This window comes from Coffea arabica, chromosome 5e, assembly GCF_036785885.1.
Source record: "Coffea arabica cultivar ET-39 chromosome 5e, Coffea Arabica ET-39 HiFi, whole genome shotgun sequence".
Taxonomy (NCBI): domain Eukaryota; kingdom Viridiplantae; phylum Streptophyta; class Magnoliopsida; order Gentianales; family Rubiaceae; genus Coffea; species Coffea arabica.
In genome coordinates this window covers 54,448,155-54,470,633 of record NC_092318.1, presented here as the reverse complement: position 1 = coordinate 54,470,633, position 22,479 = coordinate 54,448,155, and the positions used below count along the sequence as shown (strand labels likewise).

At 36.8% G+C, this 22,479-nt stretch overlaps 3 protein-coding genes across 5 annotated transcripts; 2 read left to right on the top strand and 1 right to left on the bottom strand.

The window, feature by feature from the left end:
• The first annotated feature begins 2,325 nt into the window (after nt 1-2,325).
• On the top strand, nt 2,326-4,748 carry LOC113743285 (probable inactive receptor kinase At2g26730). Its single transcript, XM_027271255.2, has 2 exons — nt 2,326-3,071; nt 3,925-4,748. Exons 1-2 carry the CDS (start codon nt 2,597-2,599, stop codon nt 4,455-4,457), a joined length of 1,008 nt encoding a protein of 335 aa, XP_027127056.1. The 5' UTR covers nt 2,326-2,596; the 3' UTR covers nt 4,458-4,748.
• Nucleotides 4,749-6,958: 2,210 nt separating this feature from the next.
• Nucleotides 6,959-9,298, bottom strand: LOC113743574 (probable BOI-related E3 ubiquitin-protein ligase 3). Of its 2 annotated transcripts, XR_003461135.2 has the most exons (4): nt 8,917-9,298; nt 8,357-8,765; nt 7,484-8,244; nt 6,959-7,346 (listed from the first exon to the last, which is right to left on the bottom strand). XR_003461135.2 is itself a non-coding variant. In XM_027271625.2 (3 exons), exons 1-3 carry the CDS (start codon nt 8,970-8,972, stop codon nt 7,582-7,584), a joined length of 1,128 nt encoding a protein of 375 aa, XP_027127426.1. In that variant the 5' UTR covers nt 8,973-9,298; the 3' UTR covers nt 7,438-7,581. The 2 variants fall into 2 exon arrangements, 1 of the variants encoding a protein (XP_027127426.1); XM_027271625.2 differs by lacking the exon at nt 6,959-7,346 and having other exon boundaries at nt 7,438-8,244.
• A 5,997-nt stretch (nt 9,299-15,295) lies between these two features.
• On the top strand, nt 15,296-20,200 carry LOC113688107 (porphobilinogen deaminase, chloroplastic). Of its 2 annotated transcripts, XR_003447870.2 has the most exons (6): nt 15,296-15,711; nt 17,081-17,486; nt 18,284-18,490; nt 19,156-19,333; nt 19,437-19,646; nt 19,849-20,200. XR_003447870.2 is itself a non-coding variant. In XM_027205776.2 (5 exons), the coding sequence occupies exons 1-5, from the start codon at nt 15,467-15,469 to the stop codon at nt 19,547-19,549; spliced, it is 1,149 nt and encodes a 382-aa protein (XP_027061577.1). In that variant the 5' UTR covers nt 15,296-15,466; the 3' UTR covers nt 19,550-19,847. The 2 variants fall into 2 exon arrangements, 1 of the variants encoding a protein (XP_027061577.1); XM_027205776.2 differs by lacking the exon at nt 19,849-20,200 and having other exon boundaries at nt 19,437-19,847.
• The last annotated feature ends 2,279 nt before the right edge of the window (nt 20,201-22,479 follow it).

Genomic DNA, 22,479 nt, shown 5'->3' with positions numbered 1-22,479 from the left:
TTTGGCGGGTAGTATTGGTTACAGCTGATTCCTTCTGGGTGCCACTTTCATATTCTCAAGTCATTGTCTAATTTGCTGTCTTTTTTTTTTTTTTTTTTGGTCAAAAGGTCTAATTTGCTGTCGAGTGGGCAACTTTCAGAGAAAAGGATGCAAGATTTAAAACGCTGGACATCTTTCTACTGGTCATGGGTAAGATTATTCTCATCGATAAAATGTCATGTCATGTGTGCTAGGGCTGCAAATGAGTCGAGTCGAGTCGAACTTTGACTTAATCGAGTCGAATTTTGACTTAATCGAGCCGAGTCTCAACATAATTTCATTGAACTTGAACTCGAGCTCGAGCTCGACGAGTTGACAATTTCAAGCTCGAGCTCGAGTTCGACTTGATTCGAGTCGAACTTGAGCTCGAAAAAATAAAAAATAATTATTTTATTTTTTAAAAAATAAATAAAATAATATTTTTTTCTTAATAAATAATAAAATATTAAGGATATATATGTAATTTTACTATTAAAATTTAAAAATATAAAATATATATATACTTAAAATAAAAAATATAAAAAATATATATATACTTAAAATAAAAAAATAAAATATATATATATATATATATATATATATATATATATATATATACTCGAGCTCTCGAGCCAGCTCGCGAGCTAACGGGGTTTCAAGTTCGACTCAAGCCATCTCAAACTCGACTCGAGCTCGATTTTGATGGAGCTCGAGTCAAACTTGACTCAAGCCGCTCGCGAGCGGTTCGATTCGTTTGCAGCCCTAACGTGTGCCCACTAAATCTTTCTCGACTATCATGCAGTTTACAGTGTACGCACACACACGCATACATGAGCGCTTTGTCTTTGTGTTCCTCCTCGTCTGCATTGGGCAACACTAAAAAGACTAACCACCACTAAATCACACCTTTTTTTTTTTTTTTGGGGGGGCTGGGCAGATGTAAGTGGAGAGATTGGGGGGAAGTTGAGTTGAGTATCGCGACCGCAAATCCCCAGTGCCCTCTCGTTAATGGGACGAGTGAGTTCTGAATCTTGATAGTCTTTGCACATGCATTTCGTCCAAGTGGGGAAGGCTGATGTTTACACTTATTCACAACCAATCTATATAACAGAGACATGTAGGGAATAGTTGAAACAGCCCTTCTTTGTGATTCTTTAATTTGTTTTTCTATTCAATACTGCATCCTTAGTGGGAGAAGGAGTGTTTCCTTTCGAAGTTAAAAAAAAAAAAAAGGGAAAAGAAGCTCTTTTATCTTTAGCCTCACTCTACCTATGAGCCAAATCCATTATTGTAAAGTGGAGTAGCATAATCGAACAGTAGATGTCGTTGTTTGTGGTGTAATTCCGAGCTGAGTGAATGGTTTTATGCCCTTTTTAGTATTGCCATGCCATCGACTGTGGATTCTTATCTTCTCTTACTAGTATTATATGATTTTTCAAAAGATAGGCAGATACTCGTCCTCACTTACCATACAGTTATAAAGGGGTGAGAGCACAGCTGAATAATCAATAATCACTTACCTTTTATTCCGCATTGAACATTGCTGAAGCGTCAGGAGTAAACCCCTAGTGAAAACTCACTGTCAAATGAGATCATGTACGGTGCAAGAATCAATAACCAAAAACAAAATTCCATGTTTCTCTTCTTTATTAAATATGGGAATCCACAGGAAAGGGGAGAAAGGTAAAGAAATTGCTTACCGACTGTACGTCAATGCTTCTCTTGTCAATTAGTATTCGCTTTGTTATTGTTTTGATTAGATGGTCGGCTGTATCGAGTTGTTGCAATGCTTTTAATTTGGTAGGACGGAGTTCCATCGAGCTAAAGTTGGATTCTCAATCAACCAGGAATAATAGGATAGGGGATTTGGTTGATTGTCTTTATCTTTTTAAGACAATTCCCAGACCTTCAAAAGTGTCTTTCGAGAATAGGTTGTCGTGAAAGCAACAAAAGACCTTTCAATCACACAGATGAAACGAAAATAAGCACCGAACCAACCTTAATATCATCCTAACAAGTCGCATGAAATTCTGTACTATACAGGGAGATTTTCTTTTTTAGTATCAGACCTGAGAATCGAAACCACTGCCGATCGAATGGTAAAATAAATATTTTTGGCCCTATATAAAAAAATTTTAAAATTTAAACTAATATCATCATTGAAAAGATATACATTACGGGAATTGTACTCTAAAGGAATCATAAAACTTTTTCTTCAAATAATGCAATGGAAATCATTTTCGTAGCAAACCCGAAAAAACTTGCCCTGAAAACTCTTAAGAAGACGGAAAAGCAATGGTAGTACTTAATTCGTTCCTCTGCCATATAGTTTCGCACTCCTCTGATCTCATTCATCTACAATTTACTCGTATTCAATTGTTTATAGGAAGACGAAGATCCCATATACACATTAAACCCCAAATGCAATAATACTGCTAAGTCAGCAGTGTCAACATTTTGGAGTGGATTTCAATGCGCATTTGCTACAACAATGGCCGCGTATCGATGCAATCAAAGGTGCAACAACAACAACTGCATTTAAACTCGGGCCAATGAAAACCCTTCCAGGGAAAAAGCAATGCTGTCAAGGGCTTTGAATAGCAAGCCTAGAAGGAGCTTTCACGGCGTGGAGAAAGAAGATAGCTGCCGATCAGCAGCGTCCATACTCTCCGAGTATGGAGGCTTCATGGTGGGGTTCATGGATGACCTCCCACTGATCTCTTGTGGTGGTAGTGATCATAAGGGCGGTTGGGCCGAGTCGCAGCATTTGACCCTTCGGCAGGTGCTCAGATCATCGGTGGCAGTGGTGGGCGAGAGCCGTTTGGGGTTTACGGAGAAAGTGGTGCTGCCGGATGGTAGGATGTGTGCACTGAAGAGGTTTCGGAAGGTTAGTTTGAGGAGGGGCGAGTTTGGGAGGAGAATCGTGCGGGTGGGTTTAGCGAGCAGCATGTCCGACTATCTTGTTCCTGTCACAGCTTATTTCTATAGTAAGAGGATCAAGTTCGCTGTCTCTGATTATTATCCCATGGGAAGCCTTGCTGATTTGCTGGCCAGTAAGTTTTACGAATCAGAGATATGACGCCAGTACAAATTACTGATGAATAACCAACCTAACCGGCTTCTTCTCTTCCTGTAATCCCTTAATATTAAAAAGATCAGTGCGTATTGTCCTACAGTACTGTGAATTAGAAGGAAACGTAATTACTTGAATAATTTATCTTTCTTAGCTTGGAATTCAATTCGTTTCGGATTTCTATATAAACAAGGATTTTTCTAATAGGTGCTTTCAATCAATCTTTCTATTCAACAAATAAATAGCAATTCCATTGATTATCAATATGTATGGTCTTAAATCTTTCTATTCTTTAGAGTTGCTTACTTCAATTATGTCAATATCAATAACTACTGTTCTTATCTATGGTGATAATTATATGGCTCGTGATCAAGCACATTCGAGTTTTTTTTTTTGCTTATATGGGTCTTTTCAGTACTTCCATGTTAGAATTAGTTACTAATTCGAATTTGATACAAATTTATATTTTTTTTTTTTGAGAATTAGTTGGAATGTGTTCTTATTTATGACTAATAAATAGGGATTTGGTTTGTGCCTGGTGTTCGTAGTTAGCATATAGCTTAGAGTACAGTTAGAATACACTTAACATGTATTTTGTAGAATCTTATATATCATCCCTACATAGCAACAAATTGAGACGCCGCATTCTTGTCATTATTTTTTTTCAAACATTAAGAGCGATACCCATGCGAGGCTTAAAATGTTTTCCTTTGGATATGCAAGATTAATTGGCATTATATTTATGCACTTCAAATGGTACTTTCTACCTATTGTTCTAAATTAATTACTTCTTTTTTTCTAAAAATAAAATAAAATTCCTCTCCATTGTGAAGGTGCAAGGGAGCAGAATCAAACAGCTCTAACTTGGAATCAACGACTTGAAATAATTCTGAGCGTTGCACGAGCAGTTGAATTTATCCACTCAAGAAATTCCTTGCAAGAGACGAAGCACTTGAAGTTGAATGTGCACGGGAACGTCAAAGCCTCTAACGTCATGATCAATATAGACTTCACTGCTCGCTTGTCCGACTACGGCTTCATCCAACTGGCTGAGAGGGTGGAAGTCGGCGACGCTTGGCAGCGTAAACCCCAGCCGAATTTCGAGCACGGTGAAGTATTCTGCCAGGAAAGTGACGTTTACAACTTTGGGATCATCATTTTGGACTTGCTGCAAGGGCCTAATAAGGATTATACGAATGATAGAGACGGGGGGCATGTGGATTTTGAATTCTGTGTGCAAGGAAAAGAGAGAGATCAAGCTTTGCAAGTTTTGGAGATCGGTTTGGCATGCACAAACAAGTCCACTGGAGCGAGGCCTACCATACAGGAGATAATACTGTGTCTAGGAGATGAAGTTTTTATGTAAGAAACATGATGCAATGTCAAAGTTTAATAATGCCGCATGTGATTTTGTCAGCAGTATATGTTTCGGTTTTTTCAGCACCATGATGGTGACTTGGCGTAAAACTTTTACAGCTTGGGATCGGAATTTGTCATCTCAATGCAATCGGGATACAAGTATTTGATCTTGACGCATGCCGTATGCCGGATGCCAAACTTTGGTTGAAACTGGACCGTTTTTCAAGATTATTTAAGTTTAGTTGATTACTATTTGTGTATCAAAGCTAATCAAATAAAATTCTAAAAATTCTAAAAATAGCTCAAAGTAGAAGTAGAATTCACCAAAAGTAGTGCTGATCCAACTTGGTATAAAATGCAAACAACCCACGCGACATGAATCGGTCGGTCGTCAATTCGTTTCTTTTGTACATTTATACTAGTAGCCGCAGCAGTACCGTGTTTCTTTTGTACCCTTGTAGTCGTAGTACTGTGTTTTCGAGGTCCAACCGATGGAACGGTAGAATACATTAAGTGGTCTAAATCGAATTAACTAAGTCTAATTGTCTGCACAATTGGTCCAAGTCCAACCATGCATATCATCATCATATTCATCGGGGGGAGCTGTTAGTGTCCTTGTCTCGTCTCATGTCTAATTCCATCTGGGAGTATTAAGAAGTCTGTGTGTCCTGTCCGGGTCCAGCAAATGAGAATGACAAATCGCCAAGAAACGCCATGATGGCTTCCACCACCCAAATTATATATTACTACATGCTTGACTGTGCCAGAACCCCAGCGTGATACGTAATCTCCCCGCTTAATGCCTGATCACCTTTCTTTGCTTTTCTAAGTGGTACGTGTTTGCGGCTCGATCGGCAGAAGGGAATTTTTTATTTTTTTATTTTTTTTTTTTGCTGCTTCAAATTGGGATTTGACAGACACATGTCATGAATACTTCAACTCCATACACACATTTTGTACATGGAAACGGACGTGGACATGCTCTTTAGATGGTATGGTACTACTGTGTCTTTTTCAGTACTGATGATCACTTTTACTTTTGATAAAAACCAAACAAAGGGGTTGTGTTTGCCTGTTTGGGCAGCTGATCATAGCTGTGGCTGAGGGACTACCATCAACAGCGTCTTTTGCATGCTCTAATGCGGAAAATTAAAAAACAAAAAACAAAAAATGGAAAGGGTGCAACCTGCAACAGCAGACCTTTACTTATTTAAAAAAAAAAAAAAAGGGAAGAAGAAGAAAAGCTAGTACTACTGTAATAGCTAGCTTGAAAACATGTCTGTTTCCAGCCTTTCTAGTTTTGGCGGCACTCGTAGCGAGCCGATGTTCAGAGAAAATACAACCACCAACTGATATTCTTGGTCGGCCCCTATTTTTCTTGACCGTTCAGGGCTCTGCGACTCTGCATAACTCCAAAAGTTTTGACGTTAGTAGTTACGTAGCAGCATCGATCCGTTTGGATTAGCTATTTTTGGGGTTATTTTTCAAAAATAACACTGTAGCATTTCATTTTTTTAATACAAGTCCGTTTGGATTAGTTATTTTTTTAGTTGTTTTTCAAAAACTATATGAAAAACTTTTACTGTAGATATTTTTTGGATTATTTTTAGAGGTATTTTTAAAACATATTTTTGAGTATTTTTATAATTTATAATTTTTATATTTATATATTTATATACATTTATGCATTTATAATACATTTATAAATATTTATAAATAAATATATTTATTGCTAAATGGTGCATCTATTTACAAACATTCTTCGCTCTCATTGAAAGTGTCATATTTTTTATTTTGAAATATTTATCGTGTTGAGAAAGTTATAATATTTTTTATTTTTTTCATTTTAATATAAACATATTTACTTTAATCATATGTATGTTATTATTTAAATTTATAAAAATAAATTTATAAATATCACCATCAAATCACTAACTATTATTAAAAAATTAAAATCTCAAAACATAACACTGACAAAATAATAATTGAAACGGAGAGAATACTTCACAATTCACCCGTCCTCCTCCTGCATCTGCATTCTACTCTTTGAGTATCTCTTAGTCTCTTTTTTTTTTCGAAACGGAATAAACTTACACACACACATACACAATTAGATTAGAAACATTCGGAAGTTACGCCCGTTGAGTATCTCTTAGTCTCATCCCTGCTAAGAACAGAGTCCTAGCAGTCTAGTGCTACAGTAAAAATATATCAAATAATTTATAATCCAAACAAACCCACGCGTTAAGCCCACTACATGGTCACACATTTTTTTTTAAAATCTTTTTTGGGTGCTATTTTAGAAAAAGAGGATTTTTCTTTTTCAACCGCACTTAATTTGGAAAATATTGGTTGCACGGCTTATTACTGTAACTAGTGCGAGTATAATCGTCTTGTGGTTGCACCTTTTTTTTTTATTTTTTCACTCCGACTGTAGTGCTACCGCCACATGACATTGAAGACTACAAATCCAAATTAGATTAGTCCCGAAAACAAAAACAAAAAAGGTGAAGAAGCATGATTATTGTTTGCATGAAGGAGCCGGGGTTAGACATAGAGCAGTATTTTTTAATTGGGTCAATGAGATTGGATTAGAGATTGAAGGCACCTACTATTTCCTTCCCTCTTCAATGAATTACCCAAACGCAAGAGGCAGATAGGATAATAGACGTCAATCCGAGAGCCTCTCGCGGTGGGTCAATAATAAATGGCTGCTCGAAACACCAGCGACATTTGCTCGCGCATTTACGTGTCAGACTTTTATTCTGAACGAGCCACTTTCGAAACCAGCACTGAGTACTACTACTACCTCTCGCACCCTTGCTTGCTAACAAAGCGGAGCAACACATGCCATGCCGCACACACGGTCAAATTTAAAATAGTCCGCCTCCTCCTCCTAAACAAAATCAACACATAAATCTAACAGTACCAAGAATCATAGTAATTAATTAAGGAATATATATATATATATATAAATATTAAGGAAGTCAATGGAATATATTCTTTTTCCTTTTCTTTTTTATTGGTTCTTACCATATCTAAAATTTCTTCCAAGATCCCTCTCTTCTTCTTTCTATCTCTTCTGTCTATCAGTCGACAAATTAAGACTGAAAAAAAAAAACTGAAAAAAACTAGGTGGATGAGGAATGGGAGGACAAGTTGATGTGAAGGGCGGCGTTCTTGGTGGAAAGACAAACGGGGCATGAGTCGAGGGCAGGCCCGCAAGCATAACACAAGCACAGGTGCCTGCACGGCAGCAGCAACACGCTCGCCTCCTCCTTGCCGCAATTTCTGCACACCCTGCACCACCTCCTCCTCCTCCTCCTCCTGCCACTGCCGCTCTCCTCCTCCTCCTCGTTTATTGCACGCTTACCAATGTCATCGTTATTGCTACGATTACGCTCCACTTGCTCTGCCCCTTCTCCTCCTCCTTTTCCCATATCCAAATAGTAATTGCTTCCGCAGCATGACTGCGCTTCATCATCCATCAAACCCTCCGCTTTATAATGCAATTGAGCTTCGACTTGTTGGGCTTGAGCCAGCACCACCTGCTCCAGGATGTTTCTCAATGCATTTGCCGTGGCCTCATTGCTCTGCGCCAATTCTCTCCATATCTGGTTTTCTGCGCACAACGACCTAACTTTCTCCGCCAATGCCCAATTTAATTTCCCAATATTCTCGATTTCCTCCTCTTTCGCTCTCAGTCTCTTCATCAAGCTCTCCTCCACCGCCCTTATTACCCTCAATGAATAATCCTTTCTCTGTTCCTCAATTTCCTTTCTCACCTTCGCCGCCTGTTAAACAATCAAATAGCCCAACACCCAAGATTTCAAAATAAAAGGGTAAAAAATTTTAAATCAACTGGATATAAACAACCAAAAACACGCTAGTAGGCAGGATTCTCACGTGGTGGGAGATGAATTGATCGATTTCCAATTGGTGTTGCTGGGTGCGTAAGGAGATGTCTTCTCCCAAGAAAGTCGCAACGGAAGTGCAGCGTTCACTACTGTTAAGATTGGCAGGAAACGGGAGCAAGTTGCGGTGGCAGTTGGCGATTCTGGCGTAGGAGGGATCTCTGGGGCGCTTCCTTGACGCCAGGATAGGGATGGAGCAGGTAAGGCCACTGTCCGACTTCATTGCCGTTTTCACCGGAGTCCAATCTGCCGCAACAGTCTTACCGTTGATGGAAGCAGGAGGAATCAATGCATCAGCCGCGGTGGTGGTGGTCGTCGAACCAAAGGGCTCGCCATACATCATGTTGTTATTAATAGTATTAAAATTATTATTCACACCTTCAATCACATTCAACATTCCCCTGGCACAAGCAAAACCAATCCATAAGGCCACAAACGATTTTCTACCTTTAGCTTCCCAAAATCAAATCCATATGGTAGTGTACATTAAGAGAAAACGGAAAAAAAAAAAAAGTCAGTCTACCAGGAAAAGAAAAACGAAGAGTTGGGCACCTGTTGTCAAGAATCTGTGGTGTGAAAAGACAGAGACGCCGAGCTTCAACGGCCATTTGGAGACGAGTCGCCCTTGACCTTTTATCAGTAATTCAGGCGGATGGTTTTCCAACATACGTGATTACTATATATCCCTGATCTGTCTGTTCTTCTTCTTCTACGCGTATAGTTGGATTTGTTGAGTCATGAAACTTGTTGGGTGGGGGATTTGCGAGGGTAGAGAGAAAAGCGAGAGAACGAAAGGCAAAAGAGAAGCATGCAATGCAAAAGGCGGTTTAAGGTTAGAGGTTCGATATACATATATACATATATATATTATTTTATTTGAGGGTTTGGCTTCTGGTCAAATACAAATACACGTACGAGAGGTCGAGGAATCCGTACATTAGCACCGATATATAGTAAGTACTTGAATGAAAATATTTTCGAAGAGGACTTTTCGTATAAACTACTAGTAGCTCTCAAGCTCTGTTTTTTATAAAGAAGACGAAGAAAGAGAGGAGGGACGAGGGAATTGGAAAATCTTTTTCTTTTTCTTCTTTAAATATGGCAAGCAGCAGTAAAAGGGCAATGTCTATATATCTTTTCCTTTTTTCCTTGTTTGTTCGCTTTTTTTTTTTAATGTTTGTATTTGTCTTTATTTTCTTTCCTATTCAGCGGTTGCTCTAAAACCCCTCCTCTCGAGAGTGTTTTAAAATATTATATGAAATAATTAATATAACATATTTTTATAATGTGATACATGTAAAATAAAATATATATATATTAAAAAACATGTTTATAATACAAGTAAATAATTTGTATACAAATAATGATTATTTAAGCACTTCCCTTTTCTTGACTCAGTCTAATTTATGTTAACAACAACAACAACACGAGAGTTTTGTGTCAATCCCGTATTACTTTATGTGCGATTCTTTAGGGATTTGTTTTTGCTTGCTTTTGGAAGACTTGGGCAAGCATTTGTCGGAGCACACAATCTTCCATCAATTATCAATCTTCATCATTTATTAGATCAGTAATTGCGTATTACCTTATTTTCTTTTAGAAATTACCAAAATTTTATTTTTCAAGATACCTTTTTTTATAAAATAAAAGCAAATTTTATAAATAAACTAACTGAAAATTGGCCAGCACGATTTATTTGACAAAACAATTTACACTAATGACAGAAAATACTTGAAGATGCATTGTTAAGGTAGAGCAATTAGAATTCATTTTCTTTTCAGGAGGGAGGGGTTGTATATGGAAGGTTGAAGAATAAGACTATAATTAAATTGAACGCTTAATTTATATTAAAACACTATTTATAATTTATAAATATTTGTAACTTTCAAAATTAATAATTTTGACATATTCCCGTGTAGGGGGGGACATGGTGAAGGACTGAAAAGCTCCTGTTTACTTGATATGGAAAGGCGGTCCTCCAAACGGAACTGTTTACTTTTAATTCAAGTCACCCATTTTAATGGAGTAGGAGTGCCTCCTCTCTGCTCTGCTGTGGCAGTGGGAGGGATGGGTCACGTGTGCAGTGGAGAAAAGGGTAGTGCGGGGCCAGAATGGCGAATGAATGAAATGGGAATTCTCTGTTGTTTTTGTCCACAAAGAGAGATGGGGGCCGGGGGTGCGTGGGGCTTGCTTCTACTAGTGGAATTCTGACGGGGGGGCAGGACAGCAGCCGAAGTTAGCAGCACTTAGCAGCGGAGAGGATGGAGGAGAATTTGTTCCGACGGCTGTTTCCGCTGTTTGGGTTTGGCAGGCTTCTTGCTGCCCATTCCAGGACAAAGTAGTAGTATTACGTAATGGCCGTATGCAGTCACACTATGCTCCTCCAGCTCACACTTTATATATACTTTATACATATATATACTGACACGTGGTTAATTGACTACTCCTCACCTAGTCTAGTGACTACTAGTAGCAGAGTATATCACCCGAAATCCTGCCTTTTACGACTATGATGATCTTTTGACCACCGATTCAGGAAGGAAGGAAATTTCTATGAAACACAACTCCAGTGTCAGTACAGCTTGGCCGATTGGCAAGTGAATTTTTCGGGTGTTTGTCTAAAATTTTACTGTAACTTACTATAGAAATTTTTTAAAAAGTTTTTGAAATATATATTTTTTTAATATTTTAAAATGTATAGTTTAAAAACTTTAAGAAGCTTTTTGAGGTTGCTGTAACTAAAATTTTTAAAAAATTTATAGCAGACAAACTTGGCATTGATTATCCTCGACAGTTTTATTTTTATCTTTTACATGGTTTTCTAGTGTAACTTGCCATTATTGACACCCCGATAATACTCTATTCATCTTCTCCTTCTTTCTTGTTTCTTCTTTCATCGATGTTTTTTTAAGCAGTAGCTAAGTATAGTACGTACTTAAAGAAGAGGGGACCAAAAGTTCCGGTCTATTCTATATAACATGAATATGAATATCCAATCCAGAACGCTTCTCTCTGATGACACATACCGGTGCAGGAAAAGTTAACCTGCAAGTGGACTACATTGTACTGGTAGTGTCTCAGTTTGATTTTGTAGCCATATACGTCCGTGTCAGTTGGTTTTTTTTTTTTTTTTTTTTTTTGTCAAAACGGTGTCAGTTGGTAATTGAGTACTAGTAGTAGTATTTATTTTCTATTGCCAGCATTTGTCAGATCCGTTCTAGCCTCCCACCCCGCAAGGACGCTGTCCTACACCAATAGTAATTAATATTAACCCGATGTACCAAGACGTTACTTGTCTCGTTCTTGATTAAATACAATCCTACCACGCAGCCGTATCATTATTTATTATAATAATATATATATAATAAACTGCTACTGGTAGTAAAGAAACAATTCTGAGATAGAATAGTAATAATATATTTATGCTTGCCAGGTGTACCTTCCTTCCTTTCTGAGGTAGAAAATAAATCCAGCTATATGCACCTTTAATGTCCACAGATATAATATATAGTACGAGGGCATCAACCGTGCGCCGCTCAGACAAAGTAGCTGCAGTTAAGGAGACAAGCAGAACAGACTTTTTTTTTTTTTTTTTTTCCTTAATTATAGTTTGGAGCCAATAAATTAACCCTCCTATCCTCCTGGCCACTAGCCAGTAATCAGTAATTACAGTAAAATGGTTGTTGTCGTTTCTTACTTTTTCCCTTAGTGTACTTGTTTCGGCCCATGTGGCAACAATAATATATTATTTTAATTGGGATCAAGAATGATTAACACGCATCATCAGACCAGGCCTTTTAATTTTGCACACCGACCAACACAAATAAAATTATACGGCCTCGAATCGATCTTCTTCTGATCTTGCTTCCGATTCACCTTCGCTGTAAAACAATAATGAATACTAGTTGATCTTTTGCCCCCTTACTTCTTCCTACTCCACACGCTTGTGGCTTCTCGCCCATAATTAATCAAGGTTGCTTTTTATTCTTGCACTCAAAAGTGTACGAGTGCACCACCAGTTTGATTATTGTCAATTAGCTCATTTGATGATTTGATGTTAAAAGAATTTTTGTGGGATCAATCTGTACTCTTAACGCAGTATTACTCTTAGTGCGTGACAGCTGACTAAAATAATAATAATCATGATAATGATGATCATCATCAGTTCAACCAAAAAAAATTTATTATTAGGGATAATTTCACAAACCTCCCCTAAGGTTTCTGACACTTGCACTGAGACCCCTCTAGGTTTTAAAAATTTCACCTAGCTCCCTTGCTTTTCAAATTTGGTAACAATTCAGTCCAATTAGGATTGAAATATTACTATCATGATAGAGATGACATTTATATTCCATGAATACCCTCTTCCTCTCTATATTAGTACAAGATTACTTGTTAATAAAAAGGTAGAGATGATTATGGGTATTTTATTCTAAATCATTTAATTTATGTTAAATACAAAAATATTTGCAAATAAAATTCAAAAGCCGTTACACAAATATTTTTACGAAAGGAAAACTAGTATGTATTGTATTTAATATAAATGAAGTATTTGAAAGTAGAAAAAAAAATTGTCCATAACATACTAGTTCTTTACGAGTTTCTTCCATTATATGAATAAAGTACTAGTTATTTATGAGTATTTTATTTTGAATCATTTAATTTATATTAAATACATAAATGTTTATAAGTGAAATTCAAAAAGTGTTATACTAATATTATTACGAAAGGAAAACTAGTAGGTTTTTATTAACAAACAATCTTGTACTAATATAGGGAGGAAGAGGGTATTCATAGAATATAAATGTCATCTCTATCATGATAGTAATATTTTAATCCTAATTGGACTAAATTGTTACCAAATTTGAAAAGCAGGGGAGCTAGGTGAAATTTTTAAAACCTAAAGGGGTCTCAGTGCAAGTGTCAGAAGCCTCAAGGGAGGTTTGTGAAATTATCCCTTATTATTATTACCATCTCTTATCAAATTATATACTAAGTACCTACTTGGTAGCTAGATGAGCTACCACCTAGCAATACGTACGGTAGATATTACGCACCCTGTGTTTCTTCCATGCATTTTTGGTTTTCATAAAGTTTGGACGCCATACATTTATGCCGCATCCAATACATCAAACAATTCAAGAATCGATGAATTTGATGCGCTTAGGCAGAGAAATCTTCATCATCACTCCAGTTTTGTGATCCTTTTAACTAAAGTGGGTCAAAGAAAAAAAAAAATACATACCAGAAGCAGAAGAAGAAGAAGAGCGAAGAGTGACAGAAATGTAATGGTACTGTGCTGATCGACCAGACGCAAAGTGAAAGGTCGAAAGAAGTATGGTATCGGTGGATTCCTCCACCCAAACGAAACGAGGAATCAGCTTTCTTCCAACCTCCATTATTATTGCCCCATTCAGCCAAATCACAAAATATCTTTCCTTTCTCTTTAAGCACCACACCGTACCAGGGAATTCCCAATATAAAAGAGCACAATAGTAAAAGGGAGTTCCCAGCATATATGCATGTACAAAAAAAGATGAGTCAGTAAATAAGGGGTTTGTGGGTCACAATTCATAAAAAGTACAATGCTCATTGAATTATTTAAACTGTGCGAAACCAGAAGGATTCCCATCCGTGATTCGAGCCGTCTCTGTTTGGATGGGAGTGTTTTTTAAAAATTAATTTTTAAATATAATTAAATTTTTAAAAAGTATTTAAAAAAGTAATCTAAAAATTAATTTAAATTTTTTAAAAATATCTCAAAATACATTCTAAAAACTATTCTACTCTTAAATATTCTAAAATATTTTTAAAAAAATATCTCAAAATATACTCTAAAAACTTTGCTACTTACTAATATTTTTACATTCGTGCTTTAAAAACTCTAAAAATATACATGGGCAGCATGTAGATTGAAATGCAAGTGCGTTCGTGCTTTCCCCACTTTCGACTTTCGAGGCCAATTGAAGCACCGATTGACTTCTTGATAGTACTATAACTTTTTATCTTTACACCTTCTTTTGTTTTTGCCTTCTCTATATCCAACCTTTTAAGTTGAGTTGCTCATTCTATTTTTGTATGACTTGTGAACCGCACGCACGTTTTCACTTTTCTTCTTCCCTTTTATTTGTTGGGAATTTATTTATTTTTTTTTTTTGTGTAAGAGCAAGGGTTAATTTCACGTTGCAACTCTTCAACTATATTTGAAGTACTCTCTTTAACTTTAAATCTCAACACTTTAGTCTCTGTTTGGAAGGGAGTATTTTTTAAAAATTAATTTTCAAATATAATAAAAATTTTTAAAAAGTATTCTAAAAGGTAATCTAAAAATTAATTTTAATTTTTTAAAAATTTTAAAAAATATCTCAAAATATATTTTATAAACTATTCTACTCTTAAATATTTCAAAATATTTTCTAAAAAATATTTTAAAATATATTCTAAAAACTCTGTTACAGAAAATTTTTTCAAAAATACCCTAAAAATAGCTAATCCAAACGGAGTTTTAGTTTTTAAAGTATAAAATCTGACAAAGGAGATTGGCAACAAATTGTGGGCTCTGCGATACCTGTGTTTTAAGGCCTACTTTTTTTATTTTTACTGTTACTTTCATTTCGTCGGAGATGAGATTTCTCACACAAAGCCATTCCTGGGCCAAAATTGCTTGCTGGTTTTACTAATGACAACCGCTTTGGGCCCTCTGGACTCTGGTGTGACGCCGCCCATATCGACCAGAGAGAGGTATCCAATGTGTTTAGGACGGACTAGAGATTGTCATCACAAATCTTCAATGGGCCTAGGTGGCTGAAAGGCCGGATTCGGTTGAGCTGTGCTGCGGAAAATGACGGAGTAACTGATGGCTGGCCTAACAGTAACCAACCCTTGTTAAAGATTTCTCAACGGCTGGCATAGTATTTGTAGAGTATTTGTATTGTCGTGGAAGAGGTGGGTGAGCTGGAGGATAAGCTATCAAACCCAAAACCCCACTCCCACTTCCGTATAGTTCATAAAAACAAACTCCCTCAGCTCTTTCAAGCTTCATTGCCTTCTTCAATTCAACCTCCCTATCCATCCATCCGTCCGTCCCATCCCATCCAATCCGATGGAGACCGTATCCACCTGCACTCTAAATCAACATCCTTTTCTCACTAGTAACCCAAGACCCTTCGCCTCCAATTTCGCCTATGCCTCTTCCGTCTCAGCTCTTGGATTTACTTTGCCTTCTTCCCATAAAACTTCTGCCCCTCCAAATCAACGCAGGAAAACTCTGGTGACTAGCTCTTCCATTGCTGTTGAACACCACACTCAGACTAAGACTGCTGTCATAAGAATTGGAACAAGAGGGAGGTACTGTTGCTTCTCTTTTTCTTCATTTGTTGCTTAAAGATTGCTCTTTTGTGGAACAAGCTTTTTTTTTTTTTTTTTATATTATTGTTTAAAAAAAAAAACATCCAGCAGCAACTGGATTATTGAATCTTCTTCTGTGTCATGCTCATTGCAGCTTCCTTATTGATTATTGTTATTCAAGAAAACATGGGTTCGGTTGATTGGTTCTGTTGTGTTGGATCTTGTTGCCGGTTTTGGATAACATTTCTAGGATATTTCAAATGAACTATGGTTAATGGAAAATAATCTTCCGTGACACAAATAGAAGCATAGGCTAGTCGAACTTATTTGGTTAATGTATCTGGCGAGCATATTTTGTTGGATGGAACTAGTTTTGCTTAACACATTAGTCAAAGACTTTAAGTTGAAGTCACCGATCTGCTCATCAAACTTTTGGGGATTGCATATGGAAGGATCAATGTGGTAGGATTTTGTTTTTGGCAGTTGTTCCCTGTTTACGTTGGTACTATTTATCAGGGTCCATGGTACATAGTAAACATGAGTTAGAATTTTAGTTTTCTCTTCTTCCTTTATAAGAGCTCAGAAGATGTCAACCTTTTGGATCCGAGCTTTTGGAGTGTTGTAGAAACCCATGTTTCTTTTGGCTTAGGATAAATAAAATCTACTGACAGCCTCTTTTGCCTTTAGGATTTTGGAGTTCCTTGAAGAGTGTCGCGTCTGCTTTGACACGCTTAATTATCCTTGGTTCCTTTCTTGCTTCTTTCAAGAGGAAGACAAAGACACCTTTAACTTGCAAGTGGTCACTTGAAAAGAACACAAGATTTGAGGCAGATCCTTCATCCAGTTCCTTGGAACATAGAGACCATGCCCTTAACTTATGACACTGATGCATATCCTGATCCAGAATTTACTACTCAAATAAGAGAATATGAATAAAAATTTCCACTTTTTCCTTTCTAACATGGTTGACATATAAGAAAGACAACCATCATATTTATCATTTTATCCTTTTCTTGTACTATCAGATCCTCGGGAAATATGAAAAATAATGAGCAAAAGTGCCCCCTCGTGTCTCATAACCAAAACATGACTGGAAAATGAGTAGCTGCTTCATGTATTCTTGAGCTAACTAATTGTTGCCACTAATTGACCAATTTATGTCCATAGCATCGATGCAAGAAAGTACAAAGTGATGTTTTGACTCCTAGAACACTATACTGCTTCTGTGTTATATATGCACCCTCCTGTTTTTATTTCTGCACTTCTGATTGCCATTGGGTAATTCCACCTGCATATAGAATGGCACCCGCTAGTCATTATGTAGCCTCTCTTATGGTTCACATATACAACTCTTCATTGTGTAGGACAGTCCACTAGCTCTTGCACAAGCTCATGAGACACGGGACAAATTGATAGCATCTCATCCAGAACTGGCTGAAGAGGGGTCAATTCAAATTGTGATAATAAAAACAACAGGTGATAAAATCTTAAGCCAGCCACTAGCAGACATAGGTGGGAAGGGCTTGTTCACCAAAGAAATAGATGAGGCTCTCATTAATGCAGACATTGATATTGCTGTTCACTCAATGAAAGATGTTCCTACATATTTGCCTGATAAGACAATTTTGCCTTGCAATCTTCCCCGCGAGGATGTACGTGATGCATTTATTTCTTTAACTGCAACTTCACTGGCAGATCTTCCAGCTGGAGCAGTCGTGGGTACTGCTTCGCTGAGGAGGAAATCGCAAATTCTTCATCGTTATCCATCTCTTAAGGTGAGCACGATATGGATGATTGTCATGATGAGGGTCTCTAATAGTATTACTATTTTCGCCAAGAGATGAGGAAATTGTTATCAAGTTGACACTTAATATTACCAGCATTTTTTCCGAGAAGCATAACTAGTTAATTCTTCTTATATTATGCATGCTATATTTGGCAATAAATTTGAAGCTCACATAAGTAAAGGCAAGAGTGACATTTATATCTTTGAAGCTGTTTCTTTGAATGGAATTGAAAGTGCATTTAAACAGGAGGATTTTTCCTTTTTAATCTAATTTTAAGATGTAAAAGAGTGTTTAGGGAAAATTCTAATTTCCTCAGCCCCCCCACCCCCCCAACAAAAAAAAAAGTTTGTATTCTGACTTCCATTTTTGGCAGAAAATTTCTATTATAGTTGTCACAAACAAACATCAAATCTCATCCTTCTTTGATGCTTTTTTCTGGACTAACTTAAGATAAGTTAATTTACTAGAGCATTTTGTATCCTAAAATCCAAATCAATTTCTGTTTGTTTGCACTTTAGGATATAAGTGCATATATTCTAGGAAGTGATCAATTTTCATCAACAGGTCCTTGTGCAGTTGAGTAATTCGTAGGCACCAGCTACTTCCACCACTAGTTGACACTCTTTTGATCTTTTAAGCCAGAGAAGTTCACTATCTAGGATGTTCAGTTGAATTTATTTCAATGCTTTTGCATCCAGTCTTAGTGAAGTTAGGGTTGGGCACAAGGTTACCATTATCTTTCTTTTGCTTGTTTTTATTGCTCCTGATTGAGCTTTTGTCCATAGGTGCTTGAAAACTTTCGAGGGAATGTTCAGACTAGGTTAAGAAAGCTGAATGATGGAGTCGTCCAAGCAACATTATTGGCATTAGCTGGCCTCAAACGTCTAAATATGACAGAAAATGTCACTTCTATTCTTTCTATGGATGATATGCTTCCAGCTGTTGCTCAAGGGGCCATTGGAATTGCATGTAGAAGCGATGATGAGAAGATGGTATGTGCTGTTCTACTGGATATTTCTAGTTTTCTCCTCTCCTCTGTCAATTTGCTTGTTTTTTCTCATTCAATTTAACCTTGCTAAGATGGAGTTTGGATGCATATCCTATCATCGGTTTGAAAATGTTACACGATTGGACGTGCATCTGATTACGTTGATGCGTGTTACTGTTGCATTGTGCTTTGCTTCGGGAAATCTCCCTGATAAACCAGAAGAGTTTCCTGTCTCTTGAATAGATGTACATATCTTCTGCTGATATAATGGGATTCATCACTTAGTTAGATGTCGGGAAAGGCATAGGCTGGGTTCGTGCAAGTAAAACTGTTTGCAGAGAGTACGTGTAAAATGCATTAATTGTGTGAGCTGAATGATTCTATGCTTTTTTTTTTTTTTAACTTTGATTTTCAAGAGCTTATAGTGTTTTACCTTTGGCAATAATTAAGAGTAAACTATCGTAGTCTGTGATGGATCTTTGCTGCTATATTGCTGCATTTTATTTTAATGATTTTCGCTCAAAATCTGAAGAAAGTATATAGTTGATACGGTTCATGGGAGGCTCTCTATCTTGGTTTCTAGCGTATCTTGAATCTCTCACGTAGTTCTTTTGGAAGATTCTATGTCCACTGTTGCGTGTTTATCTCAGTCAACCATGTTTAATGCAGGCCGGTTTTATTGCCTCACTGAACCACGACGAAACCAGGTTGGCTGTTGCATGTGAGAGAGCATTTCTAGAAACGCTTGATGGGTCTTGTCGCACGCCAATAGCTGGATATGCTTCACGGGACGAGGATGGTAATTGTCTCTTTAGAGGATTGGTGGCTTCCCCAGATGGTACCCGAGGTAAAGACCAAAATTTTGACATATCTTTGTTTGCCAAACGAGATGTTAAGCTTTTAGCACAGCTCTGTGCTCATCTTTGTATTATTCCTGCTGTCCTTTCCAGTTCTTGAAACCTCCAGAAAAGGTTCATACACTTTTGAAGAAATGGTTGCCATGGGCAAGGATGCGGGCAAGGAACTTCTCTCAAAGGCTGGGCCAGGATTTTTCGACAGTTAGACGACTAAATGAGTGAGTACGATGAATTAGAGTATGCTTCCATTTAGACATGTATAGAGAAAGAGAGAGATCCAAGCGGTGTTGCTGGGTTACCAAGGTAGGGATTCATTCTTCTTCTTCTTCTTGTAATGGTAGCATTTTGATATTCTGCTGTAACCATTAGAGGGGGACGGACTTATTTGGCATTCCAGTTATTAAGTCCACTGTTATAACTTGTAACTAACTGTAGGGGAATAATTTTTGGTACTTGTATAGCATTTTTTTCTATAAAATCCTGTCGAGATTTTCCCATGTTCCAGTTTGGCGTTTGAGATCTGCAACATGCAACCTGGCGTTTGGCCTCGACGGATGGTAGTGGATCTGATGTTGCTGACGGCCCACTTTGTATGTCAAGTCTGTTTGCGTCTGCTTGGTTGGATCCATCTATTGGACTGCTGGAAAAGTAGGTTTGCTATCACTTTGGCCCATTCATATACTTCTCCGTCCTTCGATTTCTAACATTTTTCTCCTCAGAAGTGTTTTTTTTTTCCTCATTGTCTAAACTCTCTTTCTGTCTTCGTCCGTTGTCTTCCAAAAACTTACATATGCACCGCATCCAAACACCAGCAATATGTGAATGTGATGACAAACATCTCGGAGTTTTCCTTGCTACGCTGTATAGCATATACCAATACTGAAAAAATTATTAGTAGTAAAAGAATTAATGCACAAATTGACTTGTATGAAATATTTGGAAGATATATGACACGGCCAAATTGTTACACACCGTGAGAAAATTCCTAAAGAACGAAAGAGGATTTTATTGATAAATTAATGTCTAACACAAGGCCTATTTGCTGGCTTGAATACAAGAGAGCTGAAGGGGCATATTTATAAGCTTGAATGAATACAAGAGAGTTAAAAAGGAATGTCTTGTTGGTCAGGACAACCAATCAAGTCAATTAATTATTTTAATTATATCAATCATTTATTATGATAAAATCACAGTCAAATAAAATAAAATCCTACCAAATCTCATCATATCTTGGCATTATGGTTATATGTGATCAAATATTCAGATGGTATTATTGCCATAATATTCTTCTTTCCTTCCACCACTCGTGCGATCTATTTTGATCAAAACATCTTCTCAAATTTCTTCTACATCAACGTTGATGATACTAGTGTGCATGTATAGGGTAAAAAATTTGAATGGTTCTCAAACTATGTAGTTAGTCAACTTTTAAACCTTGCTGTTAAGTGCATATTTTTGCCTCTCGAACTTGTAAAAAGGTATACTCTCCGCCCTTTTGACTAGAGATACTTTTAAAAGCCTCCCCTGAAGTTCATGATAATATCACTTCAAATTTGTCTTTTGCTACTTTAACAACTTTTAGGCAAAAAATTATGGAATAGAAAATTTTTAAGCAAAAAATACAAATTTTATATTATAATCAATATGGTAGAAAATTCAATATAAGACAACAAAAAAATGTTGAATTGGGAGAAAACTATATCTCTCTCATTAAATGATTATTGTAAGAATATTTTAATGATGCAAGGTTGAGATCGTTACAAAAAAAAAAAAAGATTTTAGGAGATGTTAGTAATATTTTTGAAACTTTAGGAATGCCAAGTGATATTAGCAAAAATCTGAGGGGAGGTTTCTAAAATTATCTCTAGCCAAAAGGGTGAGAAATATGCCCTCTTTCTAGAGGTGGCAAAATGGGCGGGATGGGCGGGATTTGCTTGGGTTTGAGATGGAACCGAGTCATATGGGTTTGGGCCCAACCTTACCCATATGTGTTTTGGGACTAACTTGGGCGGGATCATTTTGGGATGGGTTTAGATTGATCCCGCCCAATACCCAAATCCATTTTCTACATATTTTTTTTCCTTTAATTCATTTTTTATTTTTATATAATTTTAATATTTTTGATTTATTAAATTTCTTTTAGTTTTATTAAATAAACATGCAAGTGCTTTATACTCAAGATTCCCACCAAAAATTGGATTAACAAATAAAGGAAAAGATAGATATACAGCCATATTCCAACATATATCAATGTGGCCAAGGTCCTTAGGATGTTGAATATTTATCCTTATCATTGTCCAAGGATGACAGGTCTAAACTAATTGAAATGCTGGAAATTCTTGTGGATAATGACTAGGAAGACTACTAGATTATATTCACTGGTATAACTATAAAAATTGTTAAAGATAATTTTTGAATCTAAGATTCCGTTTGGATTGACTTTTTTTTCAAAAAATAAGTTTTTCAAATACAATGTTACAGTAATATACAATAACTCAAGAAACATCCCATCCATATTAATATATCAAATATTTCAAAAAAATTTTATAGTAAAAATTTTTCATATACACTGTTACAATAAAATATTTCAAAAACACCTACCAAAAACAGCTAATCCAAACGGAGCCCTTGCCATTTGAGCCCAATGGGTACCCAAGTATTTCCCATCCTTTCCCATTCATTAATGGGTATAGGTGGGATGTGTCCCAACTTAAACCCAATACCAAATTATAATACCCATCCCGCCCAAACTTCCTTTGGGCATGGGTAGCCCATTGGGACTTGGGACAAATTGCCAGCTCTACCTCTTTCCAAGTGTGAGGGACAAAAATTATACGCTTAGTAGCTGGAGGGTTAAAAATCTACCTACTTAATAATTTGAGGGCCATCCAGATTTTTTTGGCCCGTATATGTGTGTTTATACATGGGAGCCGGGCATATCTCCATTCTTCGCCCCCGACAAGAAGGCTTGTGAGTTGTATGAATCGTGATCATCCCTTGTCAATCCAGCAAGTGATCACCGCATAATCAATTTAGCCATCACGCATGAGTAACTATAATCAACCAGGTAAGCTTTGGTTAAGATCATGCAATATATATGCGTGTGTGTGTGTCCATAACCCAAAGATGCTTCTCA